Raw genomic sequence first — 19769 nt, forward strand, 5'->3', positions numbered from 1 at the left:
TCACTCTTCCTTCAGATCATCATGCTCCAGGTCTTCTGACATGCCACAGATAAAAACAGGAGAAAAGCAATCGCTAGTAAATGAGACTTAACGATCACCAGCAAACTCCAAATCCTCATAAGCATCCCTGCAGGCCCAGAGATACTCAAGTGTCCTCAAAGACAGACGATTGAGGCTGCACAGAGTGACAATAGGAGTAGGGCGGGTGGAGAATTGAAGATTGCACGCCCTACCTAAAGAAGGCAGCCTCGACTCAGCTGTAGTAAATTGTGGGTAGGCAGCAAAGCAGTTCCAGTAATGCCAAATATTCTGAGTCTTCAAAAAGTTAGTAATCGGATTTTTAAAAATCTGAAATCTCTCTGTCCCTCTTTTTGCTTGTTAAGATGAGGATTTATTGTCCCAGAATCCTTGAACAATTTTTAGTAAAAGTCCATTTCTAGATGGTGGTTTTCTTCAATAAATCATACAGCAGAATCTATTTGTGTACACCAGGACAGTATAACAGTATGGAGAAAATAGGTTCATCACCTGTTATTGGTAGTAAAGAAACACTGCTTTTCACAAGACCTTTGATGCCAAATGTGTTGGTTTTTCACACGATTCTCCAATTCTCTGCAGACACCGACTGGGTGTCCTACAATTTTTTTTTTTTTTTTTTTGAGACGGAGTCTTGCTCGGTCACCCAGGCTGGAATGCAGTGGCCTGATCTCGGCTCACTGCAAGCTCCGCCTCCCGGGTTCATGCCATTCTCCTGCCTCAGCCTCCCAAGTAGCTGGGCCTACAGGCGCCTGCCACCATGCCCGGCTAATTTTTTTTTGTATTTTTAGTAGAGATGGGGTTTCACCGTGTTAGCCAGGATGGTCTCGATCTCCTGACCTCGTGATCCGCCTGCCTCGGCCTCCCAGAGTGCTGGGATTACAGGCGTGAGCCACCGTGCCTGGCCCTACAATTTTAACAATTGACACTTCCAGAGTAAGTGAAGACACCACAGGTTAAGGGCTCAGTTCCACATGACTGCCCTGCACTTCAGAGACAAGTTATAAGTAGAGGGTCCCCAGGTTACCCATGCTTCTGTGTGACGTGGCTACAAATTGGGGGTTCCCATGACCCCCTCTTCCAGTTCAGTAATTTGCTAAAACAGTGCACAGAACTCAGGAAAACACATTACTATTACCATTTTGTTGTAAAGGATACAAATGAACAGCCAGATGAAGAAGTACTTAGGGTGAGGACTGGAGGCCGGGTTATCTTCTCACTCAGACAAATGACGTGGTCCCACCCTTAAGTTTCCTGTAAGTCTGCTCTAAGTTCACAGGGCTGTGAAAGGGCGGGGCCCCAATCAGAGGTAGTCAAACTGAATTTTATCCCCGGGAGAGTCCAAGGACAGCTAGGGGAGAAATGCCTAGAAAATGCATAATATGAACTTTTAAAAGACACATAATCATCATTTTGCCCATTTCCAAGTTTTGGATATCTTTTTTTTTTTTTTTTGCACACAGATGAGAAAACAGGTCTGAAGTGTCTTCATATCTCCGGGCCTCCATTTGATCATCTGTAAAATGGGGTAATAGAGAACCTGCCTCCCAGATATGGTTGTGAGGCCTGAATTATTTGCTTCCGGGAAAGGCTCAGCCAGAGCCTGGCCCAGAGGTGGTGAAGCGGGTGGTGGTTTGAATGTGTGCACATCTGATGTATAGTCATGCACAGGTGCACACATGCAGGAAGCCCCCAAATCCTTCTCCCATAGGCACAAGCAAGATGCACACACACACCTTCCCAGGGACACACGCAGTGTACCCCACAGACCTCCACATACACAGACACACATGGACACACATGGACCCCCCACATACATAGACACACACAGTGCACCCTGCGGACCCCCACATCCACAGACACAGAGATCACAAACAGATACCCCATGCACACATAGCCAATGCACAAGGACACACACAGACACCCCCCAACATACATAGACACACACAGACACATGCACACACATAGACATACACACAGACCCCCCCCACACAGACACACACACACATAGACACACAGAGACTCCCCCCCACACCCATAGACACACATAAGACACACATGCACACATAGACAAAGACACACCCCTCACATACATAGACACACACACACGGTGTACCCTGCAGACCCCCACATCCACAGACACACCTAGTGGTACACATGGTACACCCTACAGGCCACACCCTCACATAGACACTCCTGCACTGGCTTTCCGTAGCTCGAGGGCTGGTGTCGGCCAGGAGTGCTGCCTTGAGTATTTCAAAGGAGCCATTCCTGTCTGAAAGCTTGTCACGTGGCACAGGACCTTGGTAGAGTGTCCTAGGGATGCCATCGTGTAAGTCAGCCGCACCCCAGGCATCCTGGGAGCTGGGCACGGGAGGAGGCAGCCCCTAGAGCCCCCAGACCACACCTTGGGGAGAGGGAAGAGCAGGACCCTTCCTCTCCTTGACCAGCCAGCCCTGTTCCTCTGGGCTGTTCCAGACCAAGCACTGAGACCCTGGAGGGGTCCAAGTCCTGGATTTACATTTAGAGAAACTGAAGCCCAGAGATGGATGGGATGACCCCCTGGTCATGCAGCAAACCAGGGGCTGATGTGGTCTCTCACTGGGGCCAGAGGAGAGTTCAGAAGGCCAGGGCTCACCCCAGCCTTCCCAGTTGATGGACAGCCTCTGCAGGTCTCTGAGACATAGTCCGTAGAGGGGGACAAGAAGTCCTGCAGCCCTGGCTTCCCGCAGGGTCCAGTTTCTTTGCAGTGGCAGGATCAAGGCTCAGACTCATGGAGGATTGAGAATCCTAGAGGATATAACCTGATATCTCAGATCTGCCACCAATGTCCCATGTGACCCTGGGCCTCTCGACCTCAGGCTCCTGGTCAGCACAGGGTGGGGATGGTCCCAGGACTCTGATGGTTTTCTCCCTCTCCGTAGGCTTGTTACTGTCCAGGGCAGGTCATCTGCTCAGACCTCAACAACTGGACGGTGAAGAAGGCAGTCAGACACCTGCAAAGCCTGGTGAAGTCACATGACCCCACCACCCAGGAGACCGTGTAGCCTTGGTGTTCACCACACCAAGGCTATGTGTGTGCAGTGTGGGTGCCATGTGGTGCAGTGGAGGCCTTACCAGAACAGCAAGAAACCTGAGCACAGGAGACTCCAGAACCCCGCACAATAGCACTTCTGCTTGGCTTAACTGGAGCCCTGGGCCTGGAACAGGGAGGATTAAAGTCTTTCTTCTTCAGTCGGGATGTGCATGTTCTGTCCCTGCAGTGCAAGGTGCACACACCCACCTTTGCCTGTCACATTGGAAGGGACCTCAGAGAACAGCTGGGCCTGCTTTGGCCAGGTCAGGAGGGGAAATGGAAGCTCAAAGGAAAACATGACTGTCCTGTCTCAAGGCACCCGCAGGTAGAGGGGAGAGCCTGGTGAGAGGCCTAAGCAGGGCGTCCATGCGCTGAGGAGCAGAGCTCCTGTGTCATCTGCACAGCCTCCTGGAGGCCTGGGGTCCCTCTCTCTGCAGGGGCTGGGGGTTCTGGGAAGAGGCTCTGGATTTTCTCCTGTTCTCTCTGCCTCTGAAATCTCCACTCCTGCACATCTGTTATCTTCTGGCCTGGAGAGGATGAGGACATCCTCCGACACATTCCATTGCACTCCATTCCATTCCACCACTGTCCGCAGGCCCCTTCCACAGGCCAGGGGTTGACCACCTGCTGGGGAACCCTCCATGGGTCAACCTTGGCCTTCTCCTGGGGAACGCCCCAGCCTGGGGGAAGGCGGGGATCCCTGTAGCCCCTTCCCCTAGCTCGCAGGCCCGGAGACCCACTACAGACCAGGTGGTCCTTAGCACATCCTGTACTGGGCAGGGTCTCAGGGGCCTCCCCTGCACGGTCTGGGCCACCTCTGCTCGCTTTCCGGCTTTCTCCTCCTTCTGGATCTCTCACTGTGCCGCCTGTTCCTCAAGTGGCTTCAGTGTTCCTGAGGCGTGGCCCCCACCCCCTGCCAGCCACCGAAATCCCACCCACCCTCGGCTCAAGCCCAGCCTCCAGGAAGCCTTCCCGACTGCCCTGCGGCACCGAGCCTCCGTCCTCTGGTTGCCCCGAGGGACCTCAGCGCCCCCGCCACGGTAAGGGGCTGTTCTGCCGTGGATCCCCGCGCGTCTGCCGGTCCCCCACCCCGCCATCGGCCCGCAGCCCCGCGGCCCACGTGCTTCCAGGCTGGGGCCGCCCGCGGAGGTGCTGGCGCCGGCGAGGCCGGCTGGAGTTGGAGACTGCGCGTGAGCGCCCGAGGGCCCGTCTGCCTCTGCGTCGGCCGTGGGCCAGCGCTTCTGACCCCGGGCCTCGGCTGAGGCCTCGGTGTGGAAGGGGGCAGGGGAGCGGGGCCCTGCGTCCGGAAGTCTGCGCCCTGCGCGGTGGGCGGAGAAGCCACGAGGAGTCCTTGCCGCCCCCGGCCCTTGGTGCCCCCTGGCGGCCGGCGCGATCGCTGCACCCCTGCCCGCTTTCCGGGAGCGCGGGAGGAAAATCAAAGAGCCAGGCCCTGGGGCGCCGGCCAAGCGAGAGCTCGACCCTGCCCGACCCAGAGGAGTGGCCCTGTCACAGCTGCCCACGGCCGGAGTCCTGGGGCAGCGGGTCCGAGCTCCTGGTGGGAAGCTTCCCGTGGATCCGCTGGGAGTGGGGGCATGGGGGTCTGTGGGGGGCGGAGATGACCTCAGAGACCCTAACCTAGCAAGCCCGGCCGCGCACGCCGCGCCCTGCAGGCCAGAATCCCAAGGACGCTCTGAGTGGTTAGTGCAGCCATTGCAACGCGGTGGCGCACGCCTGTGATCCCAGCACTGTGGGAGGCCGAGGCGGGAGGATTGCTTGGGGCCAGGAGTTCAAGACCAGCCTGGACAACAAAGTGAGACCCTTGTCTCTACCAACAACAACAAAAAGTAAACTTTTCTTACGAAGCAAATCGAGTGAAATCCTGCTGCGAAGCCCACATTGTAGAGTTGCTGTCGAGGACTGTGGTGGAGGCAGAAAGTTGCCGGCGGGCTCCTGAGAGTGACTGAGCAGGGGGCTTTGGTAACAGGTGTCTGGGGAGATAAGGAATGGACCCAGGACAGAAATCGGAATGCAGGACTTGGGAATGCAAGCTTCCCATGGCAGGGACGGGACGCGAGGTGGGTGGGAAGAGCAATGCACGATGCGGGAGACGCCACCGTGCTGGGAGGAAGGGGCCTTGGCAAGGAATGGGAAGCTGGGGCTCCCCGTGGCAGGGAGGTAGGAGGTGAGAAGAAGCGTCAGGGACTAGGGGAGCAGCGAGGAGGGGCCTGGCCATGCATTATCCTTTCCAGGTGCCCGCCAGAGGGCGCGCCAGCTCTCAAATAAAGATCTGGAACAGTCGCAGTTCTGCCCAGATGACCCCATCTCTGGCCTTTGTGTTGGCCCACTAGGTGTTGGGGTCCCACCCGCCATTTGACTACAACTGCCCATAGCCTCCGGGCTGGGGCACGTGCAGCTGAGTGGCTCTTCTAGGGGAGCAAAGGGAAGAAAACCACCAGCTAAACTGCCTGGAATTTGCTGGCTAAAGGGGAAGAAGGAAAAATGCTGTTGGGATTTGCAGGACCCCTAACTCATGACCCCATGTCTGGTTTTGGGTCTTTCTTGTAAAATACACCTATCATGAAATTTAACACTTTAGCTTTTTTTTTTTTTTTTTTTTTTTTTTTTTTTTGAGGCGGAGTCTCGCTCTGTTGCCCAGGCTGGAGTGCAGTGGCCCAATTTCGGCTCACTGCAACCTCTGTCTCCCGGGTTCAAGTGATTCTTCTGCCTCAGCCTCCGAGTAGCTGGGATTACAGGTGCCCACCACCACGCCCGGCTCATCTTAGCTATTTTAAAGTGTACAATTCAGTGGCAATAGGTACATCATAATGTTGTACAACCATCACCACCCTCTAGTTTCAGAACTTTTTTGTCATCCCAAAAGGAATTCCAGACCCATTAAGCAGTGGTGCCCCATTCCCCTTTGCCAGTCCCTGGCAACCACTAACCTGCTTTCTGTCTCTAAGGATTGGCCTTTTCTGGATATTTCATGTCGATAGAATCATGCAGTATTGGCCTTTTGTGTCTGGCTTATTTCACGTAGCATAATATTTTCAGGTTCACCCATGTGGTAGCATGTATCACAGCTTCATTCTTTTTACAGCTGAGTAATGCTCCGTTGTATATTTACACCACATTTTGATCCATTCTTCAGTTGGTGGATACTTGGGTTGTTTCTTTTTGGCTATTGTGAATAATGCTTCTGTGAACACTGGTGTCCAAGAAATGTTTAAGTCCCTGTTTTCCATTTTTGGGGGCATATACTTAAGAGTGGAGCTGCTGGGTCAGATGTTTAACTGAGGAGCTGCCAAACTGTTTTTCACAGTGGCTGCTCCATGGTATTCCTATCAGCAGCGTAGGGGGGTTCCAATTTCCCCACATTCTCACCAACATTTGTTATTTTCTGTGGTTTTAGTGGCTGTCACAGCCATCCTAGGGCGTGTGAAGTGATCTATTGCATGTGGCTTTGATTTCCGTTTCCCGGATGACTGGTGATGTGGAGTGTCTTTTTCTTTTAGCTGGGTCCTAGCCTCCAGTCTTGTCCCCTCCCCCCAGTCTATCCCTAGAAGAACAGGCTGAGTCCTCCTTCTGAAACCCAACTCTAATTATGTCTCCCCCAGCTCAGAACCACTCCCAAATGCCTTCCAACTCTCTCTGGAAAGGAGGACACATTCCTGCCCTCCCTGCCTCCAAAACACACACCCTCTGTGCTCCAGCCCCTAGAAAATTCTCCCAACTGCTAAAATCCAATCCTTTGCCTCTGCCTTTCTGTCTGCCTGGAACATTCTCCTATGCTCTCTGCTACCCTGCTTCCCCCGCTGAGTCCTTTCATCCTTCCGACCTTACCTACTCCCTATCACCTTTCACTTCCAGGTTATGTGACTTTCTCTGGGCTCACACACCCCGCCCCTTTACAGCCCTCCTCCTCCATGTCACTTTCCACTCTGACTTGTAATCTCCAGTTCAGTGGTCAGTTTCCCTCCAAAGAGGGAATTCCACACGGGTCATGGTCAGCTCTGTGGGCCCAGCCTCATCTCCTCAGTGCCCAGCACAGCGGGGGTCAGTAAGACTGTGCCAACAGACCACGGGGATGGAAAGGTGGTGGGGAAAGGGCACAGGTGTGTTTGATTACTATCATCAGCCCTGTTTGCTTTCTGTGTGTTGAATCAACTTTACCCTGGTTCTGACAGTTTTGGTCAAGGGGGTCCCACCTGTTGCCCACATACACCTGAATTTCAACTATGGCACATCCTGACCTCAAGCTGGGTCCCTGTATCCACAGCTGAGGGACAACAGGATGCACCGTCTGTCCATCCAGTTATTTCTAAAGCACCACTTGCCTTTAACTTGCCTCTGGGTTTAAGAACCACGGCTCTCTTTGACTCTTGCAACTCCTCAGGCTGTCCCCATTTTCACTTTTTTTTTTTTTTTTTTTTTTTTGAGACGGAGTCTTGCCCTATCACCCAGGCTGGAGTGCAGTGGTGCGATCTCGGCTCATGGCAACCTCTATCTCCTGGGTTCAAGCAATTCTCCCTGCCTCAGCCTCCCGAGTAGCTGGGATTACAGGCGCCCACCAATATCCCTTACCTTTAGCTAGCACATCTGCACATTCCAAGTTTAATTACAGCTCCTTTTCTTTTCTCTCTTTTTCTTTCCTTCCTTCCTTCCTTCCTTCCTTCCTTTCTTTCTTTCTCTCTCTCTCTCTTTCTTTATTTCTTTCTCTCTCTCTTTCTTTCTCTTTCTCTCTCCCTCTCTTTCTTTTTTTTTTTTTTGATGGAGTCTTGTTCTGTCACCCAGGCTGGAGTGGGGTGGCGCAATCTTGCTTCAGGGCTCCGCCTCCTGGGCTCAGGTGATTCTCCTGCCTCAGCCTCCTGAGTAGCTGGGATTACAGGCATGCCACCACGCCTAGCTAATTTTGCATTTTTACTAGAGACGGGTTTCACCATGTCGGCCAGGCTGGTCTCGAACTTGTGACCTCGGGTGATCCGCCCGCCTCGGCCTCCCAAAGTGCTGGGATTACAGGTGTGAACCACTGTGTCCGGCCACTCCTTATGGTTTCTTACAAGTAGAGACACTAACAGAAGATGGTGTGTTCCTCCTCTTGCTTTCTGAGGATGCTCCACTCTACAACAGAGTAGTTTCCAATAAACTTGTTTCTTTCACGCTGCACTCTGTGACCTGCCTTTAATTCCTTCCTGCGTGAGATTCAAGAACTCTTGGGGTCTAGATCAGGACCCTCTTTTTCCAGCAACATTATCTTGAAGGCAATAGGCAGCCACAGACGTTCTGGGGACAAGGGGTGTGTAAGTGAGGTGGAGGGGAGAAGGGAGAGACAGAGAGCTTTGGAGATTGGAGGTCAGGGGGTGGTAAAAGATTCCTCTGTAAGTAGCAGCCATCTCAGGACTTCTTCAAAAGAAGGAAGCCAATGAATGAGAAAGAAGCCAGAGGAGAGGAGAGAGTAGATTCAGTGGGGGAAAGGCAGTGATCGGGGAATGGAGGCAAAAGCAAGGAGTGGAGGAGGAAAGGGGTCCAGCTTCATCACCCTTCCTCTCCTTCCAGAAAGCGACCATCAGACCAAAGCATTCCCCTAGTGCCTCTCAGATGCTGGTCCCCAGCCTGGTGGCAGCAGCAACAACATCACCAACAGCATCGGGAACTTGTTAGAAACACAGTCTCGGGCCCCACTCCATGCCTACTGAATCAAAATTTCTTTCTCTTCTCTTCTCCCTTCCCTTCCCTTCTCTCTTCCCTTCTCCTTTCCCTTCTCCCTTCCATTTCCTTTTCTTCCTTCCTTCCTCTTTGTTTCTTCCTTTCTTTCTTTTCTTCTCTCCTCCCTCCCTCCGTTTCTTTTCCTTTTTTTTTTTTTTTTTGAGACAGTCTCACTCTGTCACTCAGGCTGGAATGCAGTGGCACAATCACAGCTCACTGCAGCCTCCACCTCCCAGATTCAAGTAATTCTTGTGCCTCAGCCTCCCAAGTAGCTGGAATTACAGGCACGCACCACCATGCCCAGCTAATTTTTGTATTTCTAGTAGAGACAGGGTTTCACCATGTTGGCCAGGCTGGTCTCAAACTTCTGACCTCAGGTGATCCACCTGCCTCGGCTTCCCGAAGTGCTGGGATTACAGGCGTGCACCACCATATCCAGTTAATTTTTGTATGTTTAGTATAGACAGGGTTTCACCATGTTGGACAGGCTGGTCCTGACCTCAAGTGATCTGCCCGCCTCAGCTTCCCCAAGTGCTGGGATTACAGGTGCGAGCCACCATGCCCAGCCCTGAATCAGAATTTCTGGGAGTGGGTCCACCACACTTTTAACAAGGCCTCAAGGGGATTTGATGTGTGCTCCAATGTAAGAACCACTGGCTGAGACAGCCACGAAAAAGAGAGGGTTCCTCAGTCTTTGCTTTCAGGGACACTGGTAAAAGATTAGAGGCCCATAGCCAGGCAAGTCTGGGCCAGAGCAGGGGAGGAAGAGGAAAGCGGCCCCCTGTCCCTCCCATAATCACCCACTGTTGGCTTCAGGCCAAGATCAGCCTTCTCAAGCAAAGAAGATTCACCTGGAGCTGAGACTCTGACTCTTGGCTCTGGCGAACAGCTCAACTCAACTCCCCATCTTTGCACAGACGCTGGCTCTTGTAGGGCGGTTTGAATCCAGTCCAAAGACATATCCCCCTAAAAATGTCTCCCTCTATCTTGCCTTCTGCCATGGAAATACTTGGTGGATCCCTGTCTTACTACCCCCAATTCAAGGACTCATAGGTTAACCTGAGATACCGCCAGCAGCAGCTTGGCTCAGCCAGGTTGGTTGTGTGGCCACGCCTGGTGATAGATTGATAGCCATTCAGGGCCAGGATACCTGACTGAGGTTCTGACCCAGGGCTTGATGATCCATTAGGCTCACGTTTAAAAGCAGCAGCACCGCAGGATAGCAGCAGCACCTGGCTGTGGAAGGGAGGGTCTGGGGTTGGGAGAGGATGTGGGGATTCTTATGCCTGGCTGGGTCTTAGCTTGGCTGACTTCCCATGTCTAGGGTTTGACCTTCTTCCTTCAGAGGTGAGATTCCTGCCATGGGGGTTTGGGTGAGCCCCCAGCACCAGCATTTTGGGGGCTTTGGAAAGAGAGTTGTCTGGTAAGGGGGTGGGGATCTCTGTGTTCCTAGCTCTGGGAGAGAGAAGAGAAGGGAATCGGTGATACTGACTCTTCCTCCTGCTCTTTCTAGAAAGCCTTGTTTTATTCTTAGGGTGAAATTCTGGCGAATTTGGAGTCTGAAGCCCTGGTTAAATAGTTTCACTGCTTTTAAGCTTTATGTAGCCCCCAAAAGGGGGTCTGAGCAGTGGTGGTCTCTGCTGGGAGTTTCCATGCTCCAAGCTCAGCCCTGGTGTCTCCAATTAGAGGAGCCTGACGCAAGTCAGGGAGAGTGTGTTAAATTATTTAAACAACTAAGAATCAGGAGGATCAACATTTGGGGTGACATGAGAAAGGCTCCAGATCCAACCATTTTTAACATAGGTTTGAATATCCAGAAATATGCAGAAAAGGTACTGAGTTATGCAGTGACAAATCTCCCTCCCATTCTTCTTTCCTATTTGCCAGTTTCCATCTCTGAAAGGCAACCACTGTTTCTAATTTCTTATATGCAAAGATGTACAAAGATACATTTAATTTCCATTTTTCTTTTACATAAAAGTTGCATATTTGGCACATTTTTCTGAACATTGCAGTTTTCACCCACTTATTAATACACCTTGGAATATTCCATATCAATGTATGCGTCCTTGTCATTTTATTTTATTTTATTTATTTATTTATTTATTTAGAGACAGAGTCTCACTCTGCCACCCAGGCTGGAGTGCATTGGCGCGATCTCGGCTCACTGCAACCTCCTCCTCCCGGATTCAAGCAATTCTCCTGCCTCAGCCTCCTGAGTAGCTGGGATTACAGGTGCGTGGCACCACACCTGGCTAATTTTTGTAGTTTTAGTAGAGACGGGGGTTTCGCCTTGTTGGTCAGGCTGGTCTCGAACTCCTGACCTCATGACCTGCCTGCCTCGGACTCCCAAAGTGCTGGGATTACAGGCATGAGCTACCGTGCCTAGCCACGTCCTTGTTATTTTTAATAGCTGCATACTATTCTACCATATGGCTATACTCTAACTTATTGCACCAGTCTCCTCCCATGGCCATTTGGGCGTTGGCCAGTCATCTGCCAAATCCCAGCCTGGAATGCAGTGGTGCAATCTTGGCTCTGCAAAGGTTATAATAAACAATGTCCCAACATTGTCACAAACAATGCTGCTGTTCTCCAGCTTGTACATCTATTATTTTGCATATATCCAAGTGCACCTCTAGGGTACATTTTTAGACGTAGAAGTACTAGGTTAAAGGCCACTGCATTGGTAATAGTGGTGGATATTGCCTTCCTTCTAACAGGGAGGTAGGAAAGGAGGTGGTTTAGAGCTATGCAGGACAGGGTTCGAACCTCCTCTCTGTGTTTTCTAGCAGTTTGATCATGGACCCAGTGCTCTCCAAGCTCCAGTTTTAAAAAATCTATAAAATGGGGCCCATATAGTTGTGAGCATAAAATGAGATCAGCTATGTAAAGCATTTAGTTCAGGGCCAAACACACAGAGAAGTAAAACTCTCCCCTGCATCTTCCCAAAGGCAGGTAGCCTGGGCCCCCACCCTGGTGCTTGCCGTAGAGTTCGTGGGTGTTTGAGAGCCAACTATCGAGCCCGGCTGTCAAGCTGGTGGTTCTCACTGGAAGATCCTTTCCCCACGCATTGTCTTGTCCCATCCCTAAGGCTCCTGATATGCTCTGTTCATAGAACCCTGGGTCTCTCCAGGGCCTTCCTAGGGCTGGCTGTTGGGCAGGAGCCTTCCTGAAGGAGGGTATTTGGTCTACTTAAATCCTCAAAGCTCTGGTCCCTGACATAGGCCTCAAATAAGTGTACTATCTTCTATTGATTGTTTACCACTAGCCTTGTACAATGCCGAGTATTCTACTTGAGTAATTGCATCCAGTTCTCAGAATTATCCCACAGGGTAGGAAATAGTAACCACCTCCAAGCCAACTTCATTATTAGATAGCCTTGCCCCATCCAAGTAGGACACCTTATATTCTTAGGATCTCTTGGAGTTTCCTCCAACCCCTCTAGGAGGTGAGAGACACATGGTGTGTGTGGAGTTTCCTGTTGCCTTGTATTTTATTTAGCTTAGGTATGAGCCCTCATTTGAAATATTTACAGCCAGATGAAAAGGTGAGTTTGATTTTTTTGAGACGGAGTCTTGCTTTGTCGCCCAGGCTGGAGTGCAGTGGTGCGATCTCACCTCAGTGCAACCTCCGCCTCCCGGGTTCAAGTGATTATCCTGCCTCAGCCTCCCAAGTAGCTGGGATTACAGGCACATGCCATCATGCCCGGCTAATTTTTGTATTTTTAGTAGAGATTGGGTTTCACAATGTTGGCCAGGCTGGTCTCAAACTCCTGGCCTCATGATCTGCCTGCCTCGGCCTCCCAAAGAGCTGGGATTACAAGTGTGAGCCACCGTGCCCGGCAGGTGAGTTTGATTTTTAAATGACCAGAAATGCAGTCCATTTGCATAAAAGGAAAAATACAATGCCTGGCACTAACATCTCAAAGTGCTTGTGTGACGCTTTCACCCTTAACATCATTGCCGCCAACACCTAATATAAAAAGTTAGTTGGCAACCACTCTTTTGAATCTTTTCACCAAAGGAGACATTCTCTGCCCCTTCTAAAGAGACCCTACAGAGCACATGTGCATAGCTGCCTCTCTTTTTTTTTCACCTTACAGGGGATCAGGACACATTGGGAACCTGGGATCTGTTTGGCGGGTCTATTTATCAAGCCCTAGAACCAGGTGGTCCAGGCACCTCACTGATCTAAGAACATGAGTGGAGAGAAGGAAGAGGCATCGTTCAGAATGTTCGGGGCTTATGGTGAGCCAGAGGAGAGGAGGGATGTGCCAGAAAGCTCTGGCGTTTCCTCTCAGCCTGAGCCACAAGTGCAGCAGCAACTGGGCAGTCTGTATGGAGTGCCCTGGCAGTCCCCGGGCCCCCTGATACAGCACAGCCCTGCTGATCAAGAGACAAGCATGGTGACCCAGCACCAGTGGCACCTCCAGGGCCTGGGTAGATCTGAGCTCCAGGCCGCTGGGCTCCCTGATGCACAACCAGGAGAAGCAGCAGAGTCCAGCCCAAGGCAGGTCTTGCTTGAACCTGACTCAGTGGGAGTGGCAAGCTGGACTGGGAAGAGGGCAGCCCAGCAGGAAGCTCTGTGGCTCACACTCTGTCTCCTCCCTCCCTCTCCCCATGTGTTGTAGCTTCCTATTGGGTTCTGAGGTTGGTGAGTACCAGTCACGGTGGTGCGTGTGGTCGCCCAAGCTGGGCCCCAGATGGGGGACTAGGAACGGGGGCCTGGTGTCAACAGAGCAGGCTTCTCCCTGAAGCGTGGGACTCTGTGAGCAGGTGGGCATTGCTCTTTCCCTGCAGGCCAGCCTTACTCTTCTTCCTCTCCCAGTGAAGAAGTCCTCTCATTGCTCAGAGCAATTGTAAGTGTCTAACTTCATACTCAGGATCCTTCCTTTCCCACCCACCCCCAATCAAGAAACCATGTGTCCACACTTTCACTCTCTCCCCCATAGGTAGGGGGGTGTCCTGGGCTCCTGCTGCTTTTGAGCTATGTTCCCTGTTCCCGCATCCTGAGAAGTAGGGTCTTCAGCTCACAGTGTCATTTCTTCAAGAGCTGTGACCCTGGGAACCAGGGGCCAGGTTCTACGGTTGGGTGGGTGGATGGGTGGGTGGTTAAGAATCTAGCTGGAAGACAGGGGTGGGCTGTCCTATTAATGATAGCAGGTCAGGGCCACTGCTATCCACCCTCTCCTTGCCCAGCCCCCCATTCCAGATGAAGTTGTGGTCAGACAGAAGAGGGCCCCACAGGGCTCCTGGAAGGTTGGCACACTCCTCCATGGAAAGAGAGTCTACGCAGTGGCCGTCAGTGGCTCAACCCACCACGTGTACACGTGTGGCTCCGGCTACATCAGGGTATGGGATGAGAGTGTGCTGCATGCGGGGGACAAGGCCCCTCGGGCCCAGCTGGACTTGCAGGTGAGGGGGATCCAAAGCAGGACTCAGGGAACTCTGACAGGGCCTCTGACATGAGACCCAGGGTCGGTGCCCCGAGGGGATACCATTGTGTGAACCCTTCCTACAGCATCCCCAGGACCGTGTTGTTACCTGCAAGCTGTTCCCTGATGAGCGGAGCCTGATCACAGGGGGTGCGTCCCAGGCCGTGACTCTCTGGGACTTGGCACCCACCCCCCAGGTCAGGGCACGGCTGACCTCAACAGGCCCTACGTGCTATTCTCTGGCTGTCTCCTCTGATGCCCGTATCTGTTTGGCTTGTTTCCATGGATTTGTTGAGATTTGGGATTTGCAGAACCAAATCTTGATCAGGTATGACCTCCCTCCAGAGCCACTCAGGTGTACCTGGGGGAGGGCTTGCCAGTGAGGCTCACTCTTCCCTCTTTGCATTAGGGCTGGGCAAGTCAGTATAGAGGATATATCTGGGGTACTCCTAGGGGCATCCTGACCCTGAAACTTCCCGGGGGCCCAAACCATTCAGTGACCCTCTAAGTTGTTTTCCCACCCACCAGGAAGCACGAAGTTCCTGTATACGGGTCCCGATGTGTGGACATCACCGGCAATATATTCTGGACAGGAGGTGAAGACACCACCCTGTATTCCTGGGACCTGAGGAGCTACCAGAGGCTGCACCAACACAACTTACAGAATGAGGTGCCCAGCTGGCCACCACTGGCAGAATGCCACCTGCAGTGGAGCCGTGCAAGGAGGCAGGGGTGGGAGTGTGAGCTTGACAGGTGTGCACAGAGGATGGCGTTGGCAACTTTGAGTGCTGACCTCAAACCTGCTTCCACGAACAGATCCTCAGCATTACCCATGACCCCGGTGAAGAATGGGTATTGGCGGGCCTGAGAACAGGTGATATCGCATTCCTTCACACTCGTCGGAATGAGCAGTTTAAGGCTGTCATGAAAAAATACACGCGCCACCACAGCCTCAAGTTTGCCTCCTGTGGTGAGTGAGAAGCCAGGTGACACCTCTGGGTGTCCGATTTTGAACTTGCTGTCGTCTCTTCTTTCTGTATTCACCCCCTTTCCTTTTCTGGCTCCCTCCGTAATGGGAGGTCCTGCACAGAATGATAGCCTGAAGACGCAGGCAAACTGAAGAGGCGTGAACCCTATCTGATTGTCCTTCTGTTGTCCCGTGATAACCATGATCTTGTGTGTGGTAGGAGGGTGGGGGCAGATAAGGGAATGGCTTGGGTTGTGTGTCTGATTTTCATAGATAGGGAAACTGAGGCAGAGAAAGACTTGCCTTTAGTCTGGTTGGGGACAGTGCTGGAACTAGAATGCAGGATTGGTCTCTGGCCTCTCATCTGTTCGTTCCTTCACCAGGGAGCTATTTTGTGACCGCAATAGATACGCGCCTCAGTGGCTTGGAGGCACCTTCTCTACAAAAGTTGTTTCAGGTACTGGACACGGAGGGATGCCCGAACCCAGGCACTGGGAGCTTATAGCTCCAGGTCCCAGTTGGTTGGATTCCAGTGGGTGTTGGAAAACACCTCTGAGATGGCACCCAGGGCCATTTTACAGAGTAGGGGAAATGAAGACTTCACATCCTATGAACTCCCAAGTCACCTTGATCCCTGAGACCTGGCCCTGTCCTCCGCCTGAGCCTTAGGTCTACACTGAGCCTTGAAACAGCCCTAAATGAAGCCTTCATGTCTGGCCCAATCCTTGCCCCAAATGTGATCCCTGTTTTGGCCCTTCCATCCATCTAGATAGAGGAGTCTTCAGGTATCCTGTGCTGTGACGTGTCCTCTGACAACCAGTATCTGGTCATGGGCTCCAATAGCAGTGCTACCATCTACCAGCTCTTGTATTAAAGGTGGCATGCCATGGTCCTGCCAGTGAAGACCCAGTCTTTGGGCTGGTGTGGCTGTGAGGATGGCTTCAGAGTGCTGGACACCTCTAACACCTGCCATCCCCTCTGCCTTAGCTTGGGTCATCCCTCCCCTCTAGTAGCCCGCTCTCAGCCTGCACTCCCAGATTTTAATCAGATGGTTTGGAGCTTTTTCCTTTGTTATCTTCCTAACACTGATTTCTGGGTTTTGGCAGGAAACTTGAGATCCTTTTGTAATGAATAAAATAGTAAAGCAGAAAGCAAAGTGGCTTGGATATGTGTCCCTTTCTTTCAAGTCACAAACTCATTGTGATAGATTGCTTATGCCTTCAGCAAATTTCAAGGTGGGGAAGGAATTTTAGACCAGACTTAGTTTTGTTTGTAAACTTTTTTTTTTTTTTAAGCGGGGAATTTTTGGAATCTTAAAGCTCAAGAAATGTAAGTCCATGTACCAACTTTCAGATTGTATCAGGGAGTTGATAGATAGACCAACAATGCTCAACTCTTGACTCAGGTAGAACTCCTAGAGCTGGTCTAGCCATGTTCTGAGGACAGGTTCCCTTTTTGTGCCTAACTTCAGTGATGGAGAAGCTCCCTGCTTCATGCTACTTCACTTTATTTGACTCTTTAAAAGTCCTGATGCTAATTCTGGTGTTTGGTGCTAATCAAAGCTACTTAGCTCACTGTTTCAGGACAGTTTCCTCATGTTTGAAAATGTGACAATGTAGTATTATATCTGGGCTTCACCAGGCTGGAAAGGGCCCAGCTCCTGGAAAAAAAGCCATATAGGCCTGCTTTCTAGTCTTCTTTCCATCAGTGTCCTCTTTTTGGCTTGGTGTTTGTATAGCTGAGACTGCCAGCTGCCCACTGAAGTTCATGGCTTGGAGTTTTCCCTGGGAGGAAGCTGCAATGCCAAGGGCCAAGTTTGCCATCCTTTGCAACATGTAGACATTGTCAGGAACTTAGTTCTTGCCAGTGGATCATGAGTGAATAATATGTGTCAGCTCTGGGCTAGGCCTAAAGAAGCAGGACTGTTCCCTCCAGGGTCTCCTTCCACTTCTACCAGCTCAAGGCAAATGATGTGGAGGCCCCAGGGCATTGCAGAACCACAGGGTAGAAGCATCCTGTGTGCATGAGTCAGACATTGAGATAAGCTGTTCACTTTGGACTATTGCATGGAAGAAAACAAACCCAAAGGAGTTATCACTTATCTGTTAGGATGGCTAGAGTAAAAAAGACAATAACAAGTGTTGACAAGGATGTGGAGAGATTGGAATCCTCATATATTGCTGGTGGGATTGCAAAATGTTGCAGTCACTTTGAAAATGTTTGGAAGTCCTTCAAAATGCTTAACAGAGTTACCATATGATTCAGTAATTCCACTCCTAAGTATGTGTCCAAGAGAATTAAAAATAAAGACATACAAGTTGGAAGGGTAATAATTGGGAGTGGGAATACAAGAATTTTAAAATGCTTTCTGGAAATAAGAGTCCTAATTAATGCAGTGTTGATAAATCAAGGAGTAGCATTGTAATCTCTAGGTTAATTGCTAAAAGAATATTAAATAAGTATACAGCTTCCAAGCAAAGACAGAAAATACTGGAATAATATATAATAATAATCCAAAAAAAGAGGGAAAAGGAAAAAAGGAACAAAGAAGCAGCAGAAAAGGAAAAGCTTACTGAAATGATAGATTTAAATCCAAATATAGCAGTAATTATATTAAATGTAAGTGGATTAAATATTCCTATTAATTTGTAGAGATCATATCACAATTCAAAAAATCATAACTGTTTGAAAGATACATTAAAACAAGGGTACAGAAAGTACAGCATAGTAGAAGATACTTTCTGCACAAATCAAAGAAAGTTGATGTTATATTAATATTAGACAACATAGTAGAAAACAAAAAATATTTTAGATAAAGGTGAACATTTCGTAAGTGTTCAATTCAGGTTCAATTCAACAGGAAGCACAAGAATTCTGTTTTTATGTAGTTGTTATTTTAGCCTCAAAATACAAAAAGAAAAATCAACAAATTAGACAAATTTATATCTCACAGTAACCAGCAGTTCAAATAGACAAAAAATTTATAAGGGTACAGAAGTTTTGAATAACATGATTAGAAAACTTAAAACAAGGCGCCGGGCGCAGTGGCTCACGCCTGTGATCCCAGCACTTTTGGGAGGCCGAGGTGGGCGGATCACGAGGTCGGGAGATCGAGACCATCCTGGCTAACATGGTGAAACCCCGTCTCTACTAAAAATACAAAAAATTAGCCAGGCGTGGTGGCGGGTGCCTGTAGTCCCAGCTACTCGGGAGGCTGAGGCAGGAGAATGGCATGAACCCGGGAGGCGGAGCTTGCAGTGAGCCGAGATCACACCACTGCACTCCAGCCTGGGCGACAGAGCGAGACTCCGTCTCAAAAAAAAAAAGAAAAGAAAACTTAGAACAAGGCACACAACCACTACAGAACACACCCCCACCCCGCCCACATACACAGCATTTACAAGCCATAAATTTCAAAGGATTTAACTTTTACAGAATATATTATTTGACCACAATGCAATTAAGATATAAATAACAAAAATAAAACTAGAATTTTCCTATTTTGGAAATTAAATATGCTTCTAAATAACTAATAGAGAATAAACTACAAAATAATTAGAAGGTATTGTAATGAAAAATACGGAAGGATTCAGCTAGAGCTAGAACCAGAGCTTGTCATTGAAGCCACGCCCCATCCCCCTCTCTTAGATCTCTTGAGGCTGGGTGCTGACTGCCTGGGTCTTCCTGGCTCTTGGAAGCTGGGTCTGGGATGGAGCGAGGGTGGAGACAAGGCCTTTCTCCTAGCAGAGGAAGGTCGGGGAAAAAAGAGATTGGAAGTGGTCTAGGAGGCTGATTTTCATAGATGTTGCAACAGGAATTGACTCAATTTAGCTCTCACCAGCAACGCTTAGTGTCCGTTTGCCTACATTCACGCCAACAGTGCGTGTTTTCTCATTTGTGGAGGTTTTTGTTTTGTTTTGTTTTAAAACTGCTGGAGTGCAGTGGTGTGATGAGGGCTCACTGCAGCTTCGACCTAAGCGATCCTCCCACCTCAGAGGTGCTGGGACTAGAGGCACTTGCCACCACTCCTGGCTATTTTTATTTTTTGTAGAAACAGGGTCCCATTATGTTGCCCAGGCTGGTCTCTAAATTCCCGGGCTTAAGCTATTCTCCTATCTTGGCTTTCTGAAGTGTTGGGATTACAGATGTGAGCCAATGCACCTGGCCTCATTTGTGGATTTTAATTCCTGGGAGAGGGGACAATAGCAGTTCCTGTGGCTGTGATCTGAGTTTCTTTCGTTATGTGCGAGGTTGAATCATTCGCGAGTTGACGTTACCATGTATTTTATTTACGCAGCCCTGTGGCGGGGTGCGCTGCTCATGTACACCTGGCTCTCAGGTGACGGAACATCCTTACGCTCTGGTCCTTGAGGGGCACATCTACTCTTTGCCCATAGTTCAGAGCGCTTTGCTGGGTGACATCCGCACATTTGCGGCAATCATAGCACAACAAAACAGCTGCCCTCTCTGAGGCTCGAACTCAGGACCTTCAGATTATGAGACTGACGCGCTGCCCACTGCGCTAAGAGGGCTTCTGGCGAACGACT

The 19769-nt window shown here is 50.4% G+C and overlaps 1 protein-coding gene and 1 non-coding gene across 3 annotated transcripts; one reads left to right on the forward strand and one right to left on the reverse strand.

Moving 5' to 3' along the window:
• Positions 1-4073: 4073 nt before the first annotated feature.
• On the forward strand, positions 4074-16378 carry TLE7 (TLE family member 7). 2 transcript variants are annotated; one of them, XM_063653989.1, is made up of 9 exons: positions 4074-4152; positions 12924-13068; positions 13621-13679; positions 14020-14235; positions 14342-14583; positions 14784-14925; positions 15072-15225; positions 15606-15679; positions 15992-16378. In XM_063653989.1, exons 2-9 carry the CDS (start codon positions 13020-13022, stop codon positions 16094-16096), a joined length of 1041 nt encoding a protein of 346 aa, XP_063510059.1. In that variant the 5' UTR covers positions 4074-4152; positions 12924-13019; the 3' UTR covers positions 16097-16378. The 2 variants fall into 2 exon arrangements, with proteins under 2 accessions (XP_063510059.1, XP_054309695.2); XM_054453720.2 differs by lacking the exon at positions 4074-4152 and adding an exon at positions 13452-13474 and having other exon boundaries at positions 13020-13330; positions 15992-16128.
• Positions 16379-19681: 3303 nt separating this feature from the next.
• TRNAM-CAU (transfer RNA methionine (anticodon CAU)) lies at positions 19682-19754 on the reverse strand. Its single transcript has one exon. It is a non-coding gene; the product is annotated as a tRNA-Met (tRNA).
• Positions 19755-19769: the final 15 nt, after the last annotated feature.

Source organism: Pongo pygmaeus, chromosome 18 (assembly GCF_028885625.2).
Source record: "Pongo pygmaeus isolate AG05252 chromosome 18, NHGRI_mPonPyg2-v2.0_pri, whole genome shotgun sequence".
NCBI lineage: Eukaryota > Metazoa > Chordata > Mammalia > Primates > Hominidae > Pongo > Pongo pygmaeus.

What these genes read in the sequence shown, in the direction of transcription:
- TLE7 (XM_054453720.2), top strand. Translation starts at nt 13,020, where the DNA reads ATGAGTGGAGAGAAGGAAGAGGCATCGTTCAGAATGTTCGGGGCTTAT. An exon ending in GGGCCCAGCTGGACTTGCAG is followed by an intron (nt 14,236 to 14,341) that starts GTGAGGGGGATC and finishes CCCTTCCTACAG; the next exon opens with CATCCCCAGGACCGTGTTGT. An exon ending in CCTCAAGTTTGCCTCCTGTG is followed by an intron (nt 15,226 to 15,605) that starts GTGAGTGAGAAG and finishes TTCCTTCACCAG; the next exon opens with GGAGCTATTTTGTGACCGCA.